Source organism: Sus scrofa, chromosome 9 (assembly GCF_000003025.6).
Source record: "Sus scrofa isolate TJ Tabasco breed Duroc chromosome 9, Sscrofa11.1, whole genome shotgun sequence".
In the NCBI taxonomy this organism is placed as follows: Eukaryota; Metazoa; Chordata; class Mammalia; order Artiodactyla; family Suidae; genus Sus; species Sus scrofa.
The window spans coordinates 26,167,300-26,189,588 of record NC_010451.4 but is presented as its reverse complement, the minus strand read 5'-3'; the positions used below and the strand labels follow the sequence as shown (position 1 = coordinate 26,189,588).

The 22,289-nt window shown below is 38.2% G+C and overlaps 1 protein-coding gene across 5 annotated transcripts; it reads right to left on the bottom strand.

The window, feature by feature from the left end:
• C9H11orf54 (chromosome 9 open reading frame, human C11orf54) lies at positions 1,962-22,248 on the bottom strand. 5 transcript variants are annotated; one of them, XM_021102022.1, is made up of 10 exons: positions 22,110-22,176; positions 19,892-19,986; positions 19,024-19,176; positions 16,532-16,630; positions 13,035-13,108; positions 12,753-12,854; positions 11,283-11,459; positions 9,100-9,249; positions 4,795-4,911; positions 1,962-3,395 (listed from the first exon to the last, which is right to left on the bottom strand). In XM_021102022.1, the coding sequence occupies exons 3-10, from the start codon at positions 19,076-19,078 to the stop codon at positions 3,222-3,224; spliced, it is 948 nt and encodes a 315-aa protein (XP_020957681.1). In that variant the 5' UTR covers positions 19,079-19,176; positions 19,892-19,986; positions 22,110-22,176; the 3' UTR covers positions 1,962-3,221.

Sequence of the window (22,289 nt, the reverse complement as noted above, 5' to 3'; positions counted from 1 at the left end):
TTTTTTAAAGTCTAATTCAAGTCTAATTTATTAGTGATATGATAATAAGAACAATAATGTTGATATAGACAGATAATTCATATCTCTGGACATTTATTTTTTTTACCACATCTTCTTAATACATTCATGTGTTGATGGACATTTAGGTGGTTTCCCTGTCTTGGCTACTGTGAATAGTGCTGCAGTGAAGAGGGTGCATGTATCTTTTTGAATTACAGTTTTGTCTAGATATATGTTTTTTCTGCATCTATTGAGATGACCATGTGATTTTTCTTTTCTTTTGTTGATATAGTGTATTTCATTGATTTGTCTATGTTGAACCATCCTGGTGAACTTGGAGTGAATCCCACTTGGTCATAGTGTATGATCTTAATGTATTTTGGGGTTCAGTTGGCTAAAATTTTGTTGAGAATTTTTGCATCTATATTCATCAAAGATATTGGCCTATAAATTTCTTTTTTGGTAGTATCTTTGTCTAGTTTTGGTATTAGGATTATGGTGGCTTTAGCAAATGTCTTTGGGAGTGTCTCCTCTTCAATCTTTTGGAAGAATTTAAGGATTGGTATAACCTCTTCTTTGTTTTTTGGGGTTTTTTTTTGTCTTTTTAGCTATTTCTTGGGCTGCTCCCGTGGCATATGGAGATTCCCAGGCTAGGGGTTGAATCGGAGCTGTAGCCACCGGCCTACGCCAGAGCCACAGCAACGCGGGATCCGAGCCGCGTCTGCAACCTACACCACAGCTCATGGCAACGCCGGATCCTTAACCCACTGAGCAAGGGCAGGGACCAAACCCGCAACCTCGTGGTTCCTAGTCGGATTCGTTAACCACTGCGCCACGACGGGAACTCCTAAGCTCTTCTTTGTATGTCTGGCATAATTTGCCTATGAAGCCATCTGGTCTTGGACTTTAGTTTGTAGGAAGTTAAAAAAAAATTTTTTTTTAATTACATAATTTCATTTCTAGTGATCAAATGATCTGTCTCTTCCTGATTCAATTTGGGTGGGCTGTATGTTTCTAGAAAGTTATCCATTTCTTCTAGGTTGTCAAATTCGTTGGCGTGTAATTGTTCATAGTATTCTTATATGGTTTTTTGTATTTCTGTAGTATCTGTTTGGATTTCTCCGTTTTCATTTCTGATTTTGTTTATTTGGGTTCTCTCTCTTCTTTGTGAATCTGGCTAGAGGCTTATCAATTTTGTTTACCCTTTCAAAGAACCAGCTTTTGGTTTTATTGATTTTTTTTTCTATTTTTTTTGAAATCTCTATTTTATTCCCTCTAGACTTTATTATTTCCTTCCTTCTGCTTATGTTAGGTTTTTTCTTTTTCTAATTCTTTTAGGTGGTAGGTTAGTTTGCTGATTTGAGATTTTTTTCTTATTTTTTGAGGAAGGCCTGTATCGTTATGAACTTCCTTCTAAGAACTGCTTTTGCAGCATCCCATAAGATTTTGTTTGGTTGTGCTTGCATTTGTTGTTTGTCTCAGGGTATTTTTAAATTCATTTTTGATTTACTCATTGACCCATTGGTTTTTTAGTAGCATGTTATTTAGTCTCCAGGTAGTCAGTTTTGTTTATTGTCTTCCTCTACTACTATATAAATGACTCAGTGACAGATCCCAGCATCTAGTGAAGTATCTGTCACAATCATTCACCCATTCATTCATAAGACAGATATTTATTGAGTGCCTGCTTTGGCCAGGTTCTATTAAAGGCACTAGTGCTATAGTGATGATCAAAGCCCTTGTCGCAGAGTTTACATTCCAGGGGGCAGGGTAAGTGCGCAATAGGTATTTTTTAAAACAAATGATTACTGATATTTTCTCTGAATATTAAAAAGAAAGACAGGAGTTCCCTGGTGGCCTAGCAGTTAAGGATTTCGCATTGTCACTGCTGAGGCTCAGGTTCAGTCCCTGTCCAGGGAACTTCTGCATGCCATGGGAAAAAAAAAAAAGAAACAGAATCATATTATGAAAGTAACATTTTTATTCATTTTTTGCTACAAACTAGTGTTTATTTTTAAATAATACTTAAGAATTTATACTTCTTATACATATTATAGTTAGCATCCAAAGACAAAAATATTTACTGAAGATTTATTATATGCTTAGTACTAAAAAGCTCCTAAATCTGCACATTGTTGGCATTACAAGATTAGGAAGTTGTTTTGGCTAATGATTATTATAGAAAAACAGGAAAATTTCAACCAGGACAATCAGTAAGAGTATAATTTTATATTTCATGAAGGACAGTTAGTCATATTTAGCAATAGCCTCACTTATAAATGAAAGCATTCTCACTTCAAGGCAGTATTTCGATGCTGTTTCTTTTCTCTTCTCTTTCTGCAAATAACCAAGGAGGTACAAATTGCTTCCAGTTGACAATCCAAACAAAGGAGGAATCATGGCTAACCATATAGTTGCCAATATTTGTGAAAGGCAAATTGCAAACTCCTGAATATGGTTCAACTTCACTAAAGGGAGTGAAGTTGCCCCCTCTGACTACCTTATTCCATGAAAATAGTGTGCTCTGACTTCTAAAATGGATTTTTAAAATTCAGTAGAAAGAAGTAACAAGTGTTTACATTTCCAACACTGAACTTTCTAGTATCCAGGAACACCCATTTAGGGGTTCTGAGACTAATTTGAAAAACCGAATATTACACAAATGTAAGTTATTACCATTAGCCAGTAGGAATACTCACTTGATTCTTGATCCTGTTTATATTTAAAGCATAAATATAAGACTGATTTTTAGAATAAAGAAATTAATGAGGAACATCTCCATCATGTGTCTTTGTTCCCAATAATCCCTTTCATATAGATCCTTGAAATAACACAGAATACAATGTCAACATTCCTCTCATTTCGAAGGCAAAAAAAAATTTGTTCCTCTGTGAATGAATCTGATTAGTATTCATGAGGATGCGGGTTCAACCCCTGGCCTCGCTCAGTGGGTTAGGGATATGCCGTTGCCATGAGCTGTGGTGTAGGTTGCAGACATGGCTTGGATCCTTCGTTGCTGTGGCTGTGGCGTAGACTGGTGGCTACGGCTCCAACTGGACCCCTAGCCTGGGAACCTCCATATGCCATGGGAGCGGCCCTAAGAAATAGGGCGCAAGTAGTGAGATAGATCATTTCTATTGAATTTTATATTAGTATCAATGAGGTAATCAATCAATTAACCTTAGTTAATTATTTCTTCTTCTAAATGAGTATTAGTTGATTTAATCTCGCCCAAATAAATGGGTCTCTTTTGGTTGATCAATGCGATAGAGAAACTCTGCAGGTAAGAAGTATCCAAGATATTCCACTGTATCTGGGGTGGTGTCATAGTGGTAGTGTCCACCTTCTCCATGGTGACTGAAACAATGAGTGTGCTCCAACCGCAAATCAAACCCCTAGGACAACAGAGAAGCTGGCTGTTACTATTCCAATTATTCTGCACAGAACTTGTGTAAGGGGATGGGAGACCTTTTTATTTATGTTACAATCAATTTTATTTTATTTTTTGGTAGGTAACACATTCACATGATTCAAAAATAAGAGGGTACAGGAGTTCCCATCATGGCTCAGTGGTAACCAACCTGACTAGTATGCATGAGGACTCGGGTTCTATCCCTTGCCTGGCCCATTCAGTGTTGCTGTGAGCTGTGGTGTAGGTTGCAGATGCGGCTCCAATCCTGCATTGCTGGGGCTGTGGTATAGGCTGGCAGCTACAGTTCCAATTCGACCCCTAGCCTAGGAGCTTCCATATGCTGTGGTGCAGCCCTAAAAAGACAAATATGTGTGTGTGTGTGTGTATCAGAGGGTACAAAAAGATATATTTAGTAAAATATATCTTTCCACCTCCTGCCCTCACCACTCACTTCCTTTCTTTGAAGGCAATCAAAGTAAGCAGTTTCTTCTATATCCTTCCAGATTTATTTATTTTTTTAAATTACTCATATGGTAGCACTCTGCTCCTCCTGTGCTGTGTGTTGCCTTTCTTCATTTAACACTACAGTGTATCAGATCATAAATGAGCTTTTTTTTTTTTTTTTTTTTTTTTTTGTCTTTTTGCTATTTTCTTTGGGCCGCTCCCGCGGCATATGGAGGTTCCCAGGCTAGGGGTCTAATCGGAACTGTAGCCGCCAGCCTATGCCAGAGCCACAGCAATGCAGGATCCGAGCCGCGTCTGCAACCTACACCACAGCTCACGGCAACACCGGATCATTAACCCACTGAGCGAGGGCAGGGACCAAACCCGCAACCTCATGGTTCCTCGTCGGATTCGTTTCCACTGCGCCATAATGGGAACTCCTATTTCCAATGCTTATGCTATTAGCACATTGTTGTCATGAATAAACCTTTTAACTAATCATTTTACACACTTAAGCATATATTTAACGATAATTTTCTAGACATGTAATCCCTGGATCAAAAGATATAACTAGTCAGTATTTTGGTAAATATTTGCTTCGAATTAGCCTATATTACATTTTCTGGGGTAGAATATTAGAATAAAATAAACAGTATAAAGAATAGCAAATAAAATGATAGGAGATCTGAATCCTGTCCTGATTCTACTATTTAATAACATGGTGTTGAGTGTTATTTAAAATGCCTGTGCCTTCAATTCTCCAGAGGTAAAATCTGCTCTGCCTAAATCATAGGTGGTCGGCTACTTGCTCCCTTACCTTCAAAGATAGCTTTAGAGACCATCTTAGTTCTATATAAGCACACAAAAAGTGTCTAATTCTAAAAATCAAGCAATATCATTGTAATTTATTGCAGTATAAAAGACAGACATAGACTTACTGGGTCCCTGGAGACAAAAACTGGCAAACAAACCAAAGGAGCCTTCATCTCATAAAAACGCAACCAGTTATTCACCTCTTCATCAGAGTTCAAGGGGCAGACAGAAAATTCTGCAGGCTGCAATAAAAGGCCATCAAACAAGTAAACATACTGAATATTATTGATAGTTAAAATTTTAAATTATACATAATTTCATTAAGTTAAAACCTTTAAGCCTTCTTATATATTCTGCTGCTATTTTTGGCATCAAAAAAATTTATACTCCCTAGTTTTCAACAGGACCAACAATCAATGTGTATACACTAAAAGATATGGATGAATAATGAAGGAGTCTATTGCTATATTTTTATTTTTTTAGCCTCTCAGTTTTCCTGTGAGTAAATCCTCATCCTAAACTTAAATGTCATTATTGTTACTGGTAGATGGGGGAAAAAGGGCAATTAAAGTAGGGTAGAGGAGTTCCCATCATGGCGCAGTGGTTAACGAATCTGACTAGGAGCCATGAGGTTGCGGGTTCGGTCCCTGCCCTTGCTCAGTGGGTTAATGATCCGGCGTTGCCGTGAGCTGTGGTGTAGGTTGCAGATGCGGCTCGGATCCTGCGTTGCTGTGCCTCTGGCATAGGCTGGTGGCTACAGCTCCGATTCGACCCCTAGCCTGGGAACTTCCATATGCTGTGGGAGTGGCCCAAGAAATGCCAAAAAAAAAAAAAAAAAAAAAAAAATAGGATAGAAGTATCAAAAGGAATAAAATACTAAGGAATAAGTTTAAGAGGACAAACAACTTGTACACTGAAAAGTACAAAAGCACTGCTGAAAAGAATTTTTAAGAGACTCCAAAAATGTAAAAACATCTTGTGTTTGTGGATTGGACAACTTAATATTGTTAGGATGTCAGTACTGCCAAAAGTGATCTAAAGATTCACTGCAATTCCTGGAGTTCCCTGGTAGCTCAGCAGGTTAAGGATCCAGCATTGTTACTGCTATGGTTTGGCTCAGTGTTGTGGTGCAGATTTGATCCCTGGCCCAGGAACTTTTCCATGCTGTGGGCATGTCCCCCCCCCCCGCCAAAAAAAAATTCAATGCAATTCTTATCAAAATCCTAATGATATTTTTTGCAAAAACAGAAAAATCCATCCCAAAATTCATATGGAATCTCAAGGGACCCTGAAAGCCAAAACAATCTTGAAAAAGAAAAAAGTTGGAGGTCTCACACTTACTGATATCAAGCTTATTACAAAGCTATAGTAATAAAAAAAACAGTGGCTACTGTCATAAAGTCAAGTACACAGATCAATGGAATAGAATGGAGATCCCAGAAGTAAACCTACATGGGTCAAATGATCTTCAACAAGAGTGCCAAGACTATTCAGTGAGGAAGGGCTGTCTTTTCAACAAACTGTGCTGGGAAAACGATATCCACATGCAAAAGAAGGAAGTTAGACTCTTACTTTACACTGTATACAAAAAATGGATCAAATACCTAAATATAACTGCTAAAACCATAAAACTCTTAGAAGGAAAACATAGGGAAAAGGTTTCGACATTGGATTTGACTTTTTGGATATGACATTGTGAGTACAGGAAACAAAAAGAAAAATAAAAGTGGGACTACATCAAACTAAAAATCTTTTTTTTTTTTTTGTCTTTTTGCTATTTCTTAGGCCGCTCCCGCGGCATATGGAGGTTCCCAGGCTAGGGGTCCAATCGGAGCTGTAGCTGCCAGCCTACGCCAGAGCCACAGCAACGCAGGATCCGAGCCGCGTCTGCAACCTACACCACAGCTCATGGCAACGCCGGATCATTAACCCACTGAGCAAGGGCAGGGACCGAACCCGCAACTTCATGGTTCCTAGTCGGATTCGTTAACCACTGCGCCACGACTGGAACTCCGAACTAAAAATCTTCTGCACAGCAAAGGAAACAGTCAACAAAAAGAAAGGGCAACTATGGAATGGGAGGAAATATTTTCAAACCATATAGCTGATAAGGAGTTAATATCCAAAATATGTAAGGAACTCATACAACTCAATAACAAAAAAAAATTTTTAAACGATCAAAGGACTGAATTAGATATTTCTCCAAAGAAGACGTATAGATGGTCAACAGGTATATGAAAAAAGCACTCAATATGACTATTCATCAGGGAAATGCAAATCAAAGCCATGAGCTGTCATCTCACGCTAACGAAGATGGCTATTACCAAAATAACGGGATACAAAGTGTTGGCGAGGATGTGGAGAAAAGGGGAACCTTGTCCACTCGTTGGTGGGGATGTAAACTGGAGGCTCCTCAAAAAATTACAAATAAAACTACTATATGTTCCAGTAATTCTACATCTGGGTATATATCCAAAGGAAAAGAAATGACCATCATAAAGAGATAGCGGCATTCCTATGTTCATTGCAGCACTATTCACAATAGCCAAGACAGGAAAACAACCTGTGTCCATCAGCGGATGAATGGATAAAGAAATTATAAACATGAATCTTATACAGGCTTAAAAAGAAGGAAACCCTGTATTTGCAACCATGTCGGTGAATGTGGAGGATATTATACTAAGTGAATCAAGCCAGTCACAGACAAATATTGCATGACATCACTGCTATATGGAATCTAAAAAAGTCCAATTTAGAGAAACAGTAGAACAATGGTTGCCAGAAGCTGAGGGCGGGGGTGGGGAATAGGGATAATGACATGTTGATCAAAGGGTGCAGACTTTTAGTTATAAAATGAATAAGTTCTAGAGACCTAATATACATTATGGTAACAATGGTTAATCATAAAGTGTTGGGTACCTGAATTTTAACAAATCCTATAATCCTTTGGTGCTTACCAACAGATTTATCCATAATTTTGTTCTAAATAACTTGGAAGAATGAGTTGTTTCACAAATGTTGTATCTTTCTATGAAGAATCAGCTGGCCTGCCATTTAAAATTATCATGACAAACAAAACATTAAAAGAATATATTTTCTGGAGTTCCCGTCGTGGCGCAGTGGTTAACGAATCTGACTAGGAACCATGAGGTTGCGGGTTCGGTCCCTGCCCTTGCTCAGTGGGTTAACGATCTGGCGTTGCCGTGAGCTGTGGTGGAGGTTGCAGACGCAGCTCGGATCTCGTGTTGCTGTGGCTCTGGCGTAGGCCGGTGGCTACAGCTCCAATTCAACCCCTAGTCTGGGAACCTCCATATGCCGCGGGAGCGGCCCAAGAAATAGCAACAACAACAACAACAAAAAGAGACAAAAAAAAAAAAAAAAAGAATATATTTTCTGATAGCTATATTATTAAAAAAGAAATTAAGTTGTAATCACTTCTTTTTTTGTCTTTTTAGGGCTGCGCCCACAGCTTACGCAAGTTCCCAGCTAAAGGTAGGATCAGAGCTGCAGCTGCTGGCCTATGCCACAGCCATAGCAGCTTGGGATCCTAGCTGCACCTGTGACCTACACCACAGCTCACAGCAACGCTAGGTCCTTAACCCATTAAATGAAGCCAGGGATTGAACCTGCATCCTCATGGATACTAGTCAGGTTCGTTACTACTGAGGCACAATGGGAACTCCGAGTTGTAACCACTTTTACACTTCATTTGTTCATTCCCTCACCTACTAAAAATTATTTTAAGTCTTAAATTCCCAGGAGATCCCGTCTGTCTTCATATAGTATTCCATCATTAATGTCTTATAAACTTACTATATTTAGCCCATAAGATTATTATTATTATGATTATTATTGCTTCTTAGGGCTGTATTTGAGGCATGTGGAAGTTCCCAGGCTAGGGGTCAAATTCGGAGCAGCAGTTGCAGGCCTATACCACAGCCACAGCAACATGGGATCCTTAACCCACTGAATGAGGCCAGGGATCAAACCCATATCCTCATGGGTACTAGTCAGGTTTGTAACGTGCCAAGCCACAATGGGAACTCCCAGATTATAATTTTCAAAATGAGTTCTTTGCCTAGAACCACAGCTATCTTAATAGCAAAGCCTTTGTACTGAGGTTTGGATTCTGTCAATGAAATCAACCAGTTTTGTCATGGTGCAGTGGAAACAAATCCAACTAGGAACCTTGAGGTTGTAGGTTTGATCCCTGGCCTTGCTCAGTGGTTAAGGATCTGGCATTGCCATGAGCTGTGGTGTAGGCCAGTAGCTGCAGCTCCGATTTGACTCCTACCCTGGAAACCTCCATATGCTGCAGGTGTGGCGCTGAGAAAGCAAAAAAAAAAAAAAAAAAAACCTAAGATCTTAAGCACCTGCGCTTATGCATACAGACACACACAGACACACACAAAACGCACATAGGCCCTTACCATAATGTGAGTCTTCACTTTTCCCTTCTGAATTATGAAAGTACCTCCCATCCCTACAGGCTTATCTCCATAATGGTTTTCAAGAGTCTGTCTCATACAAGTCACAAAGTTAAGATCTCCAGTTCTTCTTTTGGCTTTTACCTCAATGACCTAGAGAGGACATAAATATGTATACCATTGTTCCAAGCTGCAAAACATTATGTAAATAACTACTAAAGTGAAACATTATATAATCAGTGCCATCAAGTAAATATTCACTTGTTTGTGCAGAGCACCCAGACATAAACAGAAGTATCCCAATCCTCTTAAGTCTTGATCAATAATATGTACAGTATTAGATACATGTGTGTATGAATTGTACATCATTTACTGTAATAATTAGTCTTATTTGTGCTTTCTTGGACTGAAAAAGAGTTATAGGTAAATTGCATAAATTTAGCTAAATTTTATAAAATTAACTAAATTCTACACTGAACTCCAGAGATTCTCTCTCTCTTTTTTTTTCCTTTTTTGGCTGCTTGGTGACATGTGGAGTTCCTGGGCCAGGAATCAGATCTGAGCCACAGTTTCGACCTAAGCTGTGGCAACATCAGATCCTCAACCCACTGTATTGGCTGGGGATCGAACCTGAGTCCCACCACTCCCAAGATGCCACCAATCCCTTTGTGCCACAACAGGAACTCCCCAGAGATTCTTATTATATGCCAGGGTGGTAAAAGACTGAGAATTCCTTCGTTTAAAGGGATTAATTTCTGATAGCTGGAGGGGAGGGGAAATGACTACATTTTCTCATTTCCTTTAAAGTTCTGCACTTACGTCACCTCCACTTTACTACATTATTTTTGCTTCACTATCTCATATCTCAAAGTGGCTAAAGTAGCCATCTCTTTACAAAAATCTGAGCGTTCTCACAACTGCCAAAAGTACAATCATCTTTTTTAAAAAAGATAACCATTTTATTAGGGATATAATTCACATTCCATACAATGCACTGATTTATTTATTTATTTTATTTTAGTCTTTTTAGGACCACACCCATGGCATATGGAGGTTCCCAGGCTAGGGGTCGAATCAGAGCTGTAGCTGCCCGCCTATGCCACAGCCACTGCAACTCAGGATCCAAGCCACATCTGCAACCTCCACCACAGCTCAAGGCAACGCTGGATCCTTAACCACTGAGCAAGGCCAGAGAACTTGTGCCCTCATGGATGCTAGTCAGATTCATTTCTGCTGAGTCATGATGGGAACTCCCAATCCACCAATTTAAAGTGTACACAATTCAACGGGTTCCAGTATATTTATAGAATTGTGCAACTAGCATTACAATTTTAGAACATGAAATCATCTTTTTTTTGTACTAAGAGGAAATAAATATGAAGTGAGGCATTAATTCTCCTTATGTTCTCTTTTTATAATTTCTGCTACCATCGGTTCTATCTAAATCAGTGTCTGATCAGTCAAGAATGAGCAAGTTACATATATACTAACTACAGGTAGATATTATCTATTTCAGCCTCATAGTTCATCTATTTGAGTAACTCACCGCCCACATTAATATCTTTTTACCTTTTATTTTTTAATTTTTTAAAAAATTTTTTGCTCTTGAAAGAACACTGAAGCAGGTGGAGGTTTCTAGGCTAAGGGTCGAATCAAGCCGCAGCTGCCTGCCTACACCACAGCCACAGCAATGCAGGATATGAGCCTCCTGCAACCTACACCAGAGCTCACGGTAATGCAGGATCCTTAACCCACTGAACGAGGCTGGGGATCAAACCTGCATCCTCATGTATACTCATCAGGTTCATTTCCACTGAGCCACAATGGGAATTCCTCTTACTACATTTTAGTTCCTTGAAAAAAAAGGGTATTGCTTGCTAAGTATTATTCTTAACCTAAGTTTTAAATGAGACTTTCACTCTGCCTGTAGTACCCTCTGAAACTTTCATAACTGGGTTACTTAAAAAGATTTGAGGGAATTCTCTGGTGGCTCAGTGGGTTAAGGATCTATGTTGTCACTGTTGTGGCATGGGGAAGCAGGTGCAACCAAAAAAAAAAAAAAAAAAAAAAAAAGATTTGACAGGTAGCTTTGGATTTTCTTAAGAAAACTATAATAGTAGCAATAAACATCAAATTAGCTATCTGAGAACTTTTGTATAATACTGTATTTTTATGGATATAGTCACCTTTCCAGGTTGGCCCTCACTGGCGAAAAGATTAGCCAGTAATGCACACCCAAAATCATGGTATTTCTCACTGTATTTCTCTAGTAGGCACCCTCCATCTTCAGGGTTAACACGAGCAAAGTAACTTCCATTCACAGGAGGTTTGTGTTCACATTCTGTTTGAATAACTGGCATAAACTGAAAAGAAAAGTAAGGGAAGTAGTCAATCCCGGTATCTCTGTGCAAAGAAGGTTATCTTGAATAATGCAACAAAATATTTTGTCCTAAACTTTAAGATACTTTACTTCAAGAGCAAATAAGAAAATATGAAAAATAAAATAATTTTAGACCCAAAATGTTAAAAGATTTACAATTATCAAGTAACTTATTTTATAAAATGTTTACAGTATTATAGTGTTTCTGTGACACTGTAGCATATGCTTTAAAATGTCTCATGTTCAATTTTAAACTTTTTCTTTTTTTTTTTTTTTTTTTTTTTTTTTTGTTTTTTTTTTTTTTTTTTTTTTTTTTTTTTTTTTTTTTTTTTTTTCTATTTTTTTTTTTTCCCCTTTTTAGGGCTGCCCCTACGACATATGGAAGTTCTCAGGCTAGGGACGGAATTGGAGCTGCAGCTGCCAGCCTACACCACAGCCACAGCAACACCAGATCCGAGCCCCATCCCACACTGACCTACACTGTAGTTCATGGCAACGCCGGATCCTTAACTGATTGAGCAAGGCCAGGGACAGAAGCCATGTCCTCATGGATACTAGTTGGGTTCATTACCACTGAGCCACAATGGGGACTCCAGCATTTTCTATTTTTAACACTAGGCAATGTATATTAAGGTTTCCGTGAAAGTACTGACTAATGTCTGATTACTGACTGATGGTCACATCTGTAAGAGGAGATGAGAGAATGAACAAACAGAGGAGGTTATTCACTCTTCTGTTCATGAGATGTGAAAAAAAGTGATTTTTTTTTTTTATGTAGGAACTATGTCGACATATGCAGTAATAGATAGTACATTTTGCAAACAATAATCATAGTACTAGGGTAGGTCCCTACTGTCTGGTCTAAAAGAGTGAGTTGACTAGACTGTTAAATATTCCATTCACCTTCTGATTGAAAGCTGCCCTCTTAACCAGCAAAGATCACAGAGAAGCTAGGAATCCTCTGATGTGTCAGGAATAAAATCTTTCAGAGTCCAGAGTCCTTCACAAACTACATTAGGACCTTTGATGGACTCACCTAAGACTAAGTATATGCCTTAAGAAAATCTGAAATTAGAGATTAGTGCTCCATTTCAGTTGGACTAACTGGAACATATGCTGTACTCTAAAGCTGGGTCAAGCAGTGTCAAATCTGTAGAAAGAGATGAAAACAACCACTTATAATTCATTCAGAAGACAGGATTTCTGATAGGGCAGTAAAAGGAAAAAGGCAAACTAAATGTCAAATCAATAAACAAATAATTAAATATATGCTGACCTCAGAACTGAATCCCAGAGTCTGAAACGGGCCTGCTCCTGCCCCAAGAATAAAAGCTCCAGGAAGCTGAATTTCTTTTGCAATCTTATTTAGATCATAAACCTATACAAGAGAAAAAGCATATTATTTAAATCTTACATAAATTGCCAGGTTTACTTTTTATTACTGAGTCCATTATCACTTCCTTGTCACCTTGGTCAATGGGTCTTCTAATAATAAAAAGAGGAATCAACCCAACTTCCATAACCTTCATGTGAATGTGAAAAGTAAAAGTACACTTACTTTTTTTTTATTTACAAGAGGCAGTAGGTAAGGCACACCTCCTACTTCTGCAATTCTAGGTTTCCCACAGATGCCTTAAAAAAAAAAAAAAAAAAATCTGTCTTAAGAATAGGAAAACATCTAAATTTAAGTGTAAAATGCCAGAAGACACCAATTTTTTAAGAGTATATAACTTTACCATTCTCAAATAGCAGGGGTAGGAAGATGTAAGTAGCTAGTTCTCCTCTCCTAACTACTTGTGCTTCTAATACTGTCCCAAGCATGTCTTGATATAGTTAGTAGCATGAAGACAACAGAAAGTTGATGATAGGGCAAGGCCAGAATTGAGGCCAAAGTTTGGGTTGGATGAGGTTTCTAGAATTAGTCTATAATGACATATTCCTTTAAAAATATTTTTTTGGGGGGCTAAGCTAAAATTCTATTTTAATTTAAAATATTTTGCTGTAGTAATTCCCATTGTGGCTCAGTGGGTAATGAAACCAACTATTATCCATGAGGACGAGGGTTCAATCCCAGACCTCGCTCAGTAGGTTAAGGATCTGGCGTTGCCGTGAGCTATGGTGTAGGTCGCAGATGCAGCTCAGATCCCAAATTGCTGTGGCTGTGGTGTAGGCCAGCAGCTGCAGCTCCTATTTGGCCCCTAGCCTCAGGTATAGGCCTAAAAAGCAAAAATAAATAAAATAAAATATTTTGCTCTGGTAAAATATAATATCAGTTCTTTTTAAAATCCATATTGTCCTGTGGTGTAGGTCAGCAGCTGCAGCTCCAATTCGACCCCTGGCCCAGGAACTTCCATGTGCTGTGGGTGCAGCCCTAAAAAGCAAAAAAAAAAAAATCCATATTGTCAAAGTTGTTTGTTCCCAAGGTTGTTTATAAAAATGACAAGTAATCAGAAGTAACTTCAGATGCTACAAACTTTTCTTTCTTTGCCACCCTCATGGCATGCAGAAGTTCCTGGGCCCACATCAAACCCACACCACAGCAGTAACCACAGCCACAGCAATGACAACACTGAGCCACCAGGACATTCCAGATGCTAGGAACTTTCTATATACATTTTTTATTAACATCACAGGTATAGCTAGACACAATTTGGGAAAAGGCACTTTTTTTTTTTTTTAAATGTAGACTGGAAAATAATTACCTTTTGTCTGAGGAAAAAGTAGTTTTGTAAGTTTTATACTAATATCATTCCACAGTAAATGTAGATATATTTGCTCTATTCAGCTATGCAGAGGGAAGATGTACAAAATTCTCGGAGGTTCCCTTCATAATTGGGGATTTGGGAAATGTTTTCCATGGGATCAGCAGAAATTACTCATAAGTGAAAGTAACCCTGAAGTTTAAAGAAACCATTAGAAGGACTATTTTTAGTAGTTCAGGGACCAGTCAAGTAATGAGCTAAAATTAGAGAAGAAATTAAGAAAAAGAACAAAGAAAGGAGAATAGGCAACTATAGGAATGGAATGAGTTAAATTGTAGCAACATTGGCCTCAAGTTGTCCTTAGCATATCGAGGTGGAAATGCCCTGGAGACAGCTGGGGCTACTCATCTATAGCTAAGGAAAAGAGAGTTATGGGAGATCCACAGATTTCCAAGTTGTACCCAAGCAGAATGAAAACTACAGGAGTAATTGAAAAGCCCAGAGAGACTGTACAGAATAAGAGGATGAGGAGAGAATTCTTGAAAAATCAAAATTTAAGGCCTGCCAGAAAGAGAAAGGAGCCAGAAAAAATAATGAGGAAGAAAGAACATCATGGAGGAAGGAAAGGCACCAAAGAAGAAGCAGCAGAAGAATCAAGGAGAAAGGAGAACCAAGAGGAGGAATAAATGGCAGGCAGCAGTGGCCAACCAGTAGGAAATGTGTAGAGACCAAAAGATACTGGAAGACACACCAAGGTCATTGGTGACTTGAGCAAGACCAGTTCACAAAGAAAGTGCCTAACCATGTTTATGAAAGATTGCATATATTACATACACATACATATCTGGCTTTCTTAGTACTGTAATTAAAAGACTCACAAATTATTGGTCAGAATCTACAAAACTCTTTTTCAAAACAGTCCTTTGGATGACAAAATTAAGATTAGCCATTTTTCCTTTTTCCTTGTACTGGTCTGTATTTTTTTATTTTTATTTTATTTATTTAATTGATTATTTATTTGCCAGGGAAAATATATTATGCTTGTAACTGGAAGAAACATACTATAAAAAATATCAGGATATGGAGTTCCCATTGTGGCTCAGCAGTTAACGAATCCACTAGGAACCATGAGGTTGCAGGTTCGATCCCTGGCCTTGCTCAGTGGGTTAAGGATCCAGCATTGCTGTGAGCTGTGGTGTAGGCCGAAGACGCGGCTCAGATCCCACGTTGCTGTGGCTCTGGCGTAGGATGGTGGCTACAGCTCCGATTCGACCCCTTGCCTGGGAACCTCCATATGCCGTGGCAGTGGCCCAAGAAATGGCAAAAAGACAACAACAACAACAACAAAAATATATCAGAAAAAAAAAAGAAAAAAAATATCAGGATAGGCGCTTTCAAGGTGTTTATAGATGGTACCTTCTATAAACTTCTAAAAATTTACGAGTCTACTTAAAATCAAAGACTGTTTAAACTGTAAAGACCTAAAAAAACATTTAACCCCAATCCCCCACCCCATTTAATGTATCTGAAGCCCACCAGATATACTCTTGGCTTACCCAGGATAATGAAATCTATACATGGCAGAGAAAGAACTAGAGTCCAGGATTTCTATGTAAAACTGTTTTTCTTTTTAACAAAGATGTCAATTATGTAATAAAAAAGTGGTGAGTGTGAGTGCTTATCTCCAAGCTCCTCATCACAGTAGAGCAGAATGGGAGCATGCTGGCCTCTGGAAACAGGCAGATCTGGATTTGAAATCTGATTATGATTCACACTGAGCTTACTTATTCTCTCTGAACCTCAGTTTTCTCATCTATAAACTGGTGCTAGTACTTACCTTGTAGTGTTATAAAATAAGACATCAAATGCAGCTCAACATACCATGTGCCAAATTATATTTACTTAATATTAATTTCCCTTTCTTCTCACTTTAAACATTGGCTGGCTGATCACTTGAAAAATTGTTGAAGGGATGTAAGTATTTAATGGATGATTCAAATACAAGGATTTTAAGATCCCTTCTGGTCTTGAATAAATAAATAAAAACATGAAAATTTAAGCTTCCATAACAGTCACCTGAAGAATTCAAAACAAAACTCTCATGTGATCTCTAGGATTCTAGCCTATTGAATATTACATAAACTGTGAAACTTATAAAAGTACATAAAACACCTTCAAGGGTACAAAATGAAATTTAATCAGTATTAGAAAACAGAAATTAAGCATAATTTACTCTAAAAGGTGGTGCAATATCCTTTATGTGGAGATAATTTGAGATAATCCATAAAAATAATTCTGATTTCAGAAAGAGATTAGGACTGAAAAACAAATGCTAACTGCAAAAATTGCTTACCTTTTACAGGAAAGGTAAATGGCTCCTTAGTCAAATCAGGGCAATCAACTACAGAGACCTGGACATCAGCAAAGTTATCTTTCAGCCCCTTCTGCAGAACTAATAAAGACAAGAAAAAGTGTTATTTAACATTAGGTAGCAGTTTGCCATCACATAGCAAATCTTCCCTCAACTTTTTGTGCAACACACCAGCAACCTAAACTTGTATAATTAAAAAAGAGGAGTCGTAGTTCCTAGCATGGCTCAGTGGAAACAAATCTGACTAGTATCCATGAGGATGCAAGTTCAATCCCTGGCCTCGCTCAGTGGGCTAAGGATCCAGCGTTGCCATGAGCTATGGTGTAGGTTGCAGATATGGCTTGGATCTGGTTTGCTGTGGCTGTGGCGTAGGCTGGTGGCTACAGCTCTGATTAGACCCCTAGTCTGGGAATCTCCATATGCCTCGGGTGACCCTAAAAAGACAAAAAAAAAAAGAAAGAGGGGGTCTTATTAATGAATGTAATTAGACACTAGACACATAATTAATCATAAGATACGTATATTAAGATACCTAAATACTTCATAAATACCACATAAATTGTAGTGAATATCAAGCATTGAAGATAAACACTGTACTCAGATGAGGAATCCCTTTCTTTTGGGGAGAGGATTCCAAATATTGAAATATAAGTATTTAAACTGCTGGAAAGTAAGCAGTTATATAAAATAACTTCATTAATGCTTACGGACAAAACGTTGAGCAAAAGAAGACACGAGCCTACATGACTTCACTTATTTGTATTTCAAAGATAGACAACTAATCCAAGGTAGTGGAAGTCAGAACAGTGGTTACCTCTTGGGGTAGAGATATTGATGAGAAAGTGTGAGAAGGAGTTTTCTGGGATGCTGGGAATATTTCATAACTTGATTTGGATGGAAGTGATACGGGTGTAAATGTTAAAATTAGTATTAGTGTAGTTTACATATGTTATAACCCAATTAAAAGGTAAAAAAGCAAACACAGATGTCTCAAAGTTAGAAATCTAGAAGCAATGTAATTTTAAGGATGAAAAGTTTATAAAAAAATTTCCCTGAGAGTAGTGTCAGCCATTAGTTTTAAGTCTTATAGACTCAGACTCTCTAAAAACAGGAAGTCATCCTAAATCTAGTCATATAGCTCTTCCATACCAGATATTTTATTTATTGATTGATTTTTTTTTTTTTTTTTTTTTTTTTGCTTTTTAGGACTGCACCCATTCCATATGGAGTTCTCAGTCTAGGGGTCGAATCAGAGCTCCAGCTGCCAGCCACAGCCAGAGCCACAGCAATGTGGGATCCCTGACCCACTGAGCAAGGCCAGGGATTGAACCCACATCCTCATGGATACTAGTCAGATTCGTTTCCGCTGTGCCACAATGGGAACTCCAGATCTTTTAACTATGAAAACAGAAACCAAACTGACTGGAAAATCCCCCTACCTAGACTAATGACCACATATTTATGAATATACAAATTAAGATTCAACATATGGAAATGTAGTAAAATCTATTTTCTTACCAATCATGAAGGGATAAAAAATTAAAAATAAAATTTAAGCCAAAAACTTGGATTACATCTCTATTTTACACTGAATATATTCTGTATACACAGAAAGAAAATAGAAACATAAACACACAAGAGAAGATAGGTTTTAGGAAGGCACTTAAAGAAAGACAAGATTCCTCAAAGACTGTTTACTAACTTCCATTCGATTTGGGAAAAAAAATAGGAAAGTTAGGAGAGCCACAACCAAGCAAAACAGGAGTATACGTCTTGACTGCAACCTCTCAGAAGGACTGGTGACCTACCACTATGAGGTAAGGGTCAGCTTCATAGTTACCCTCAGAATAGAACTGAAAGGCTGTCAGATGAATGTTAGCATTCTAAAAGTTTTTTGGATTAGTACTGTTCTTTTAGTACTATTCCTGGCTTCATTTGATATTCTTATTTTATTCTTACCTTAGCCCTCCTTCTAATTAATCTTGGGAACTGCCTTAAATTCTTGTTCAAACGAGGTGAAATAACTAAAGAGACCTAGACAGAGAAATCTAAGCAAGTTCACTGGCAGTCTGTTACATCAGAAGGGAAAAGTAGCATATTGGGAACATGATTAATACACCACAGTAGGTTATATATTTAAAGACTATTGCAACTGATAAAAAGTTAAAGCAAAACTGTGCAAGTCTTTGGGCACCATACCTACTTAAATCTTGAATTACCAAATTCGTTTTCATTCTGTGAAGTTGGTATCTCATCAAGAATCTTTCAGTGGTGAATTTAGGGTTTTGTTTTTTTTTTTTTTTTTTTGAGGGGCAGAATTTTGGACTCTCATTAATTAGAGTACAGAATAGATACTAAAAAAAGGAAAATGAGTTCCGTATTGAAAGTGCTGTTGTATAAATCTTAGAATGTTTGTATTTAAAATTTTTTTCCTTTGAATAATTTAGAAAGCTCAGAGTTAGTATTGTATTTACCTCCAACAAGTTCCTCTAGACTTGGCACATGAAAAGAATACTCAGCACAAGCCATCTTCTTTCTTCCTTAGGTGCGAGGATATACAAAGTAAAGCAGTTGTTGGCTAATTATCACAAGAGTTCACAGTGCACCAAGCATCAACAGCTGCTGCTCTGGAAATCAAAGAATTCAGTTATATAAAGCGGGCAAAAGGGCATTTAGGTGTCTGCCTCATAGAAAGGCAACCACAGCTTCTAGTGTTTAATATTTCAAGGGAGAAATGCCTTTACCACTGAGCCACGATGGAAATGCCCTCAAAAATATTTTTGAATTGAAATAGCTATAATTGTTCAGGAATGAGCCATTTTAACTTTTTCTTTTGAAATAATTGCAGATGGACAGTAAATACATACAAATAATTCCTCTATATTCTTCATTCATATTTTCCAAATGTTAACAATTTATATTTCCTTTATCAGAAACCAGGAAGTACTAATTAAGAACATGTCAAAATCTGCTCAGTAAATACCATGTTTATTTAAAATGAGGATAATAAAAGCACTCTAGACATTTCTACTTAAAGTAGGAATAATAAAGGCTCAAGTTTAAATTAAATACAGTCCTAATTTTACACCCTTTACAAGCTTTCAAAGAATGTCAGGATTTTATTTTCTTTCCTCATCAAAATAGAAATGAATTCCAATCCTGGGAGGCTACAATCTGAATAACTGGTTTAGAAATGCAAGCTCACAACCCAGAAAGCACCCAGCCACAGAAGACAGAGATGTAGTGTGTGTATAAGTGTGTTTCTGTGTGAGTGGGAGGTAGGAGGAGGAAGTTGGAGTTGGAGTGATGAAAGAAAGGGGTTAGAAAAGTCTTAATATAAACCCAGAGTGGCTCCGGAAGGACAGCTTTGGGCCACATGGAGGCAAACAATATTTTGTAGATTCCGTAGCTGGGACTCAGTGGTCTAGAAGCAGGGTCTAGAGAAGGGAAGAAAGAAAATAGGAGGCAGTTGGAAAAACGAAGCTGCAGAGACAATGCCTATGGGGCAGACCAACAATGACAACCAAACTGAGAACTATTTATTAACTGTATTCAATAAACCAGACACTACGTTAGACACTTTACACTCTCTCAAGACCTCTCACAACAAGGTATTATCCTTCTCATTTTACAAGAGGAAATAGGCCAGAGAGAATATATTATTTACTTCAGATCACTCAGCTATTAAGTGGCAGAAACAGAATTCAAAACCACCTCTAGTCCGGTGTAAAGTCAGAACCAACACATTATGCCATATCATGAACTGATAAAGGAAAGACACATTGCAGCTCACCATGAGGGAGAATTGTACAGAAGGATCCTATAGCACTCAGTATAACTGTCATCATCTGTTTGCTTTGTTTCCTTCCCTTAGACTACGATTTCTTTGAAGATAGGACTGGATACCAGCTCAGCCTTAATTTTTTTTATTGAGCATTTACAATATTCCACACGCAGCAGGTTCTAGGACAGGGCTGGCTTCATGCATGTGCAACTCCTATAGTCACACAGGACCATGTGCTCAGAGTAGCACTTGGTTTATGCTCTGTTGTCACCATCTTTCAATTCCTAACTTTACATTTGAACCCTTTAAGATGGAAAGGACCGTGGAGTATGTGCAATGCTTCTGCAGATGACTCAAACATTCTGATGTCTGTATTTAAAGCTAGCATTGGACAATATAAAGAGTGGTAAAACTCATGCTATTGATTCAAATGTTTAATTTTTCTTTACCTAGAATGACAATAAATAGCAAATTAATGCTATTAATTAAAACACCATGACAAGTCAAAAGAGATGCTACAGAAGAAAGGGGACAGCTTGTACTTCAGTAACTTTAACGGCATTTTCCCCCAGATTTTTGAACAAGACCCTGCATTTTCTTTCTTTCTTAAAATTTTATGGAGTTCCTGTTGTGGTGCAGTGGAAATGAACCCGACTAGTATCCATGAGGACTCAGGTTTTGATCCCTGGCCTCACTCAGTGGGTTGGGGATCCAGCAGATGTGGCTTGGATCCCATGTTGCTGCAGCTGTGGTGTAGGCTGGCAGCTGTAGCTCTGATTGGATCCCTAGCTTGGGAACTTACATATGCTGCACCTGCAGCCCTAAAAAACATAAATAAAATAGAATAAAATTTTATTGGGGTATATGTGATTTACCATGTTTATTAGCTTCAGGTTTACAGCAAAGTGAATCAGTTATGCATATAAAATACATGCATTTTCATTTTGTACTGAGCTTCACAAACTGCATATGCAGGCCTGCCTAGGAATATAGCAGTGACTAAGACATGTGATACCTGTCCTGGAGCTGACAGTACTTCATAATGCCTAGAAAACCAGACTTTCTGCGCCTGGAATTTAGAACAACATTTAGAGAAAAATTGAGTAAAGAAACCTGATTACCTTCCAGGTCTGTCCTATCCCGAGATGACACTAACCACAAATTAACACGAGACAGCTTTCCTGGTTTTATTATATGATACAAGAGGTCTGAAAGTAGACAAATCAGGACAGCTCATTCCTTTTTTGTAACTACTTCGGGGGAAAAAATTGCCACCAAAACTAAACTAGTTTAACTTCTACCTTAACACTCATTTACCGCTCAGGGAACTAAGAGGGCTAAAAAGAAAAAAAAAAAAGGCCCCCGCTGGCATCTCTTGCGATGTGTTAACCACCTCCTGGGAGGCTGACCCTTAGTTCCAAAAGAAAGACTGAGTTAACAAAACAAGTCCGAAGGTGGAGAGGGAACTGAGTGCGTAACTGGATAACAATGGCTTCTAGTACAAAGGTTACACATTTCGATTCTCAGTCACAGCATGATCCTCTCACAATTTTACACAGAAGAGATTTTTGAAGGCAAAAGTAGACACACACACAAACACACACACCCGGAATCAGACTTTGGAAAGTCGGAGGACAGCTCAGCAAAGGGAGACCACTGGAGTCAAAGCAGGAGAAGTGGCTCTTCCTCGCAGTTCACATTCATTCCGTTCCCCTGCCCCCACAATTTCTTTTTCATAGTTTGCCCAAACGTTCTTGACTATTCCATTTACCTTACCGGTTCAGGACGCGTACACCAGAAGCCTGGCCTGGCCTCAGTCAAGTCCGCCTCCCCTGGGTTAAAAAGCTCAGGTCCCGCCCACTCTAAATCGCCCCGCCCCTCGCGGCAGCCAATATGGAGCGCCGCGTCTGGTTTTCTCCTATCTCTCTGTTATTTCCTGCAGTCAAATTGTTATCG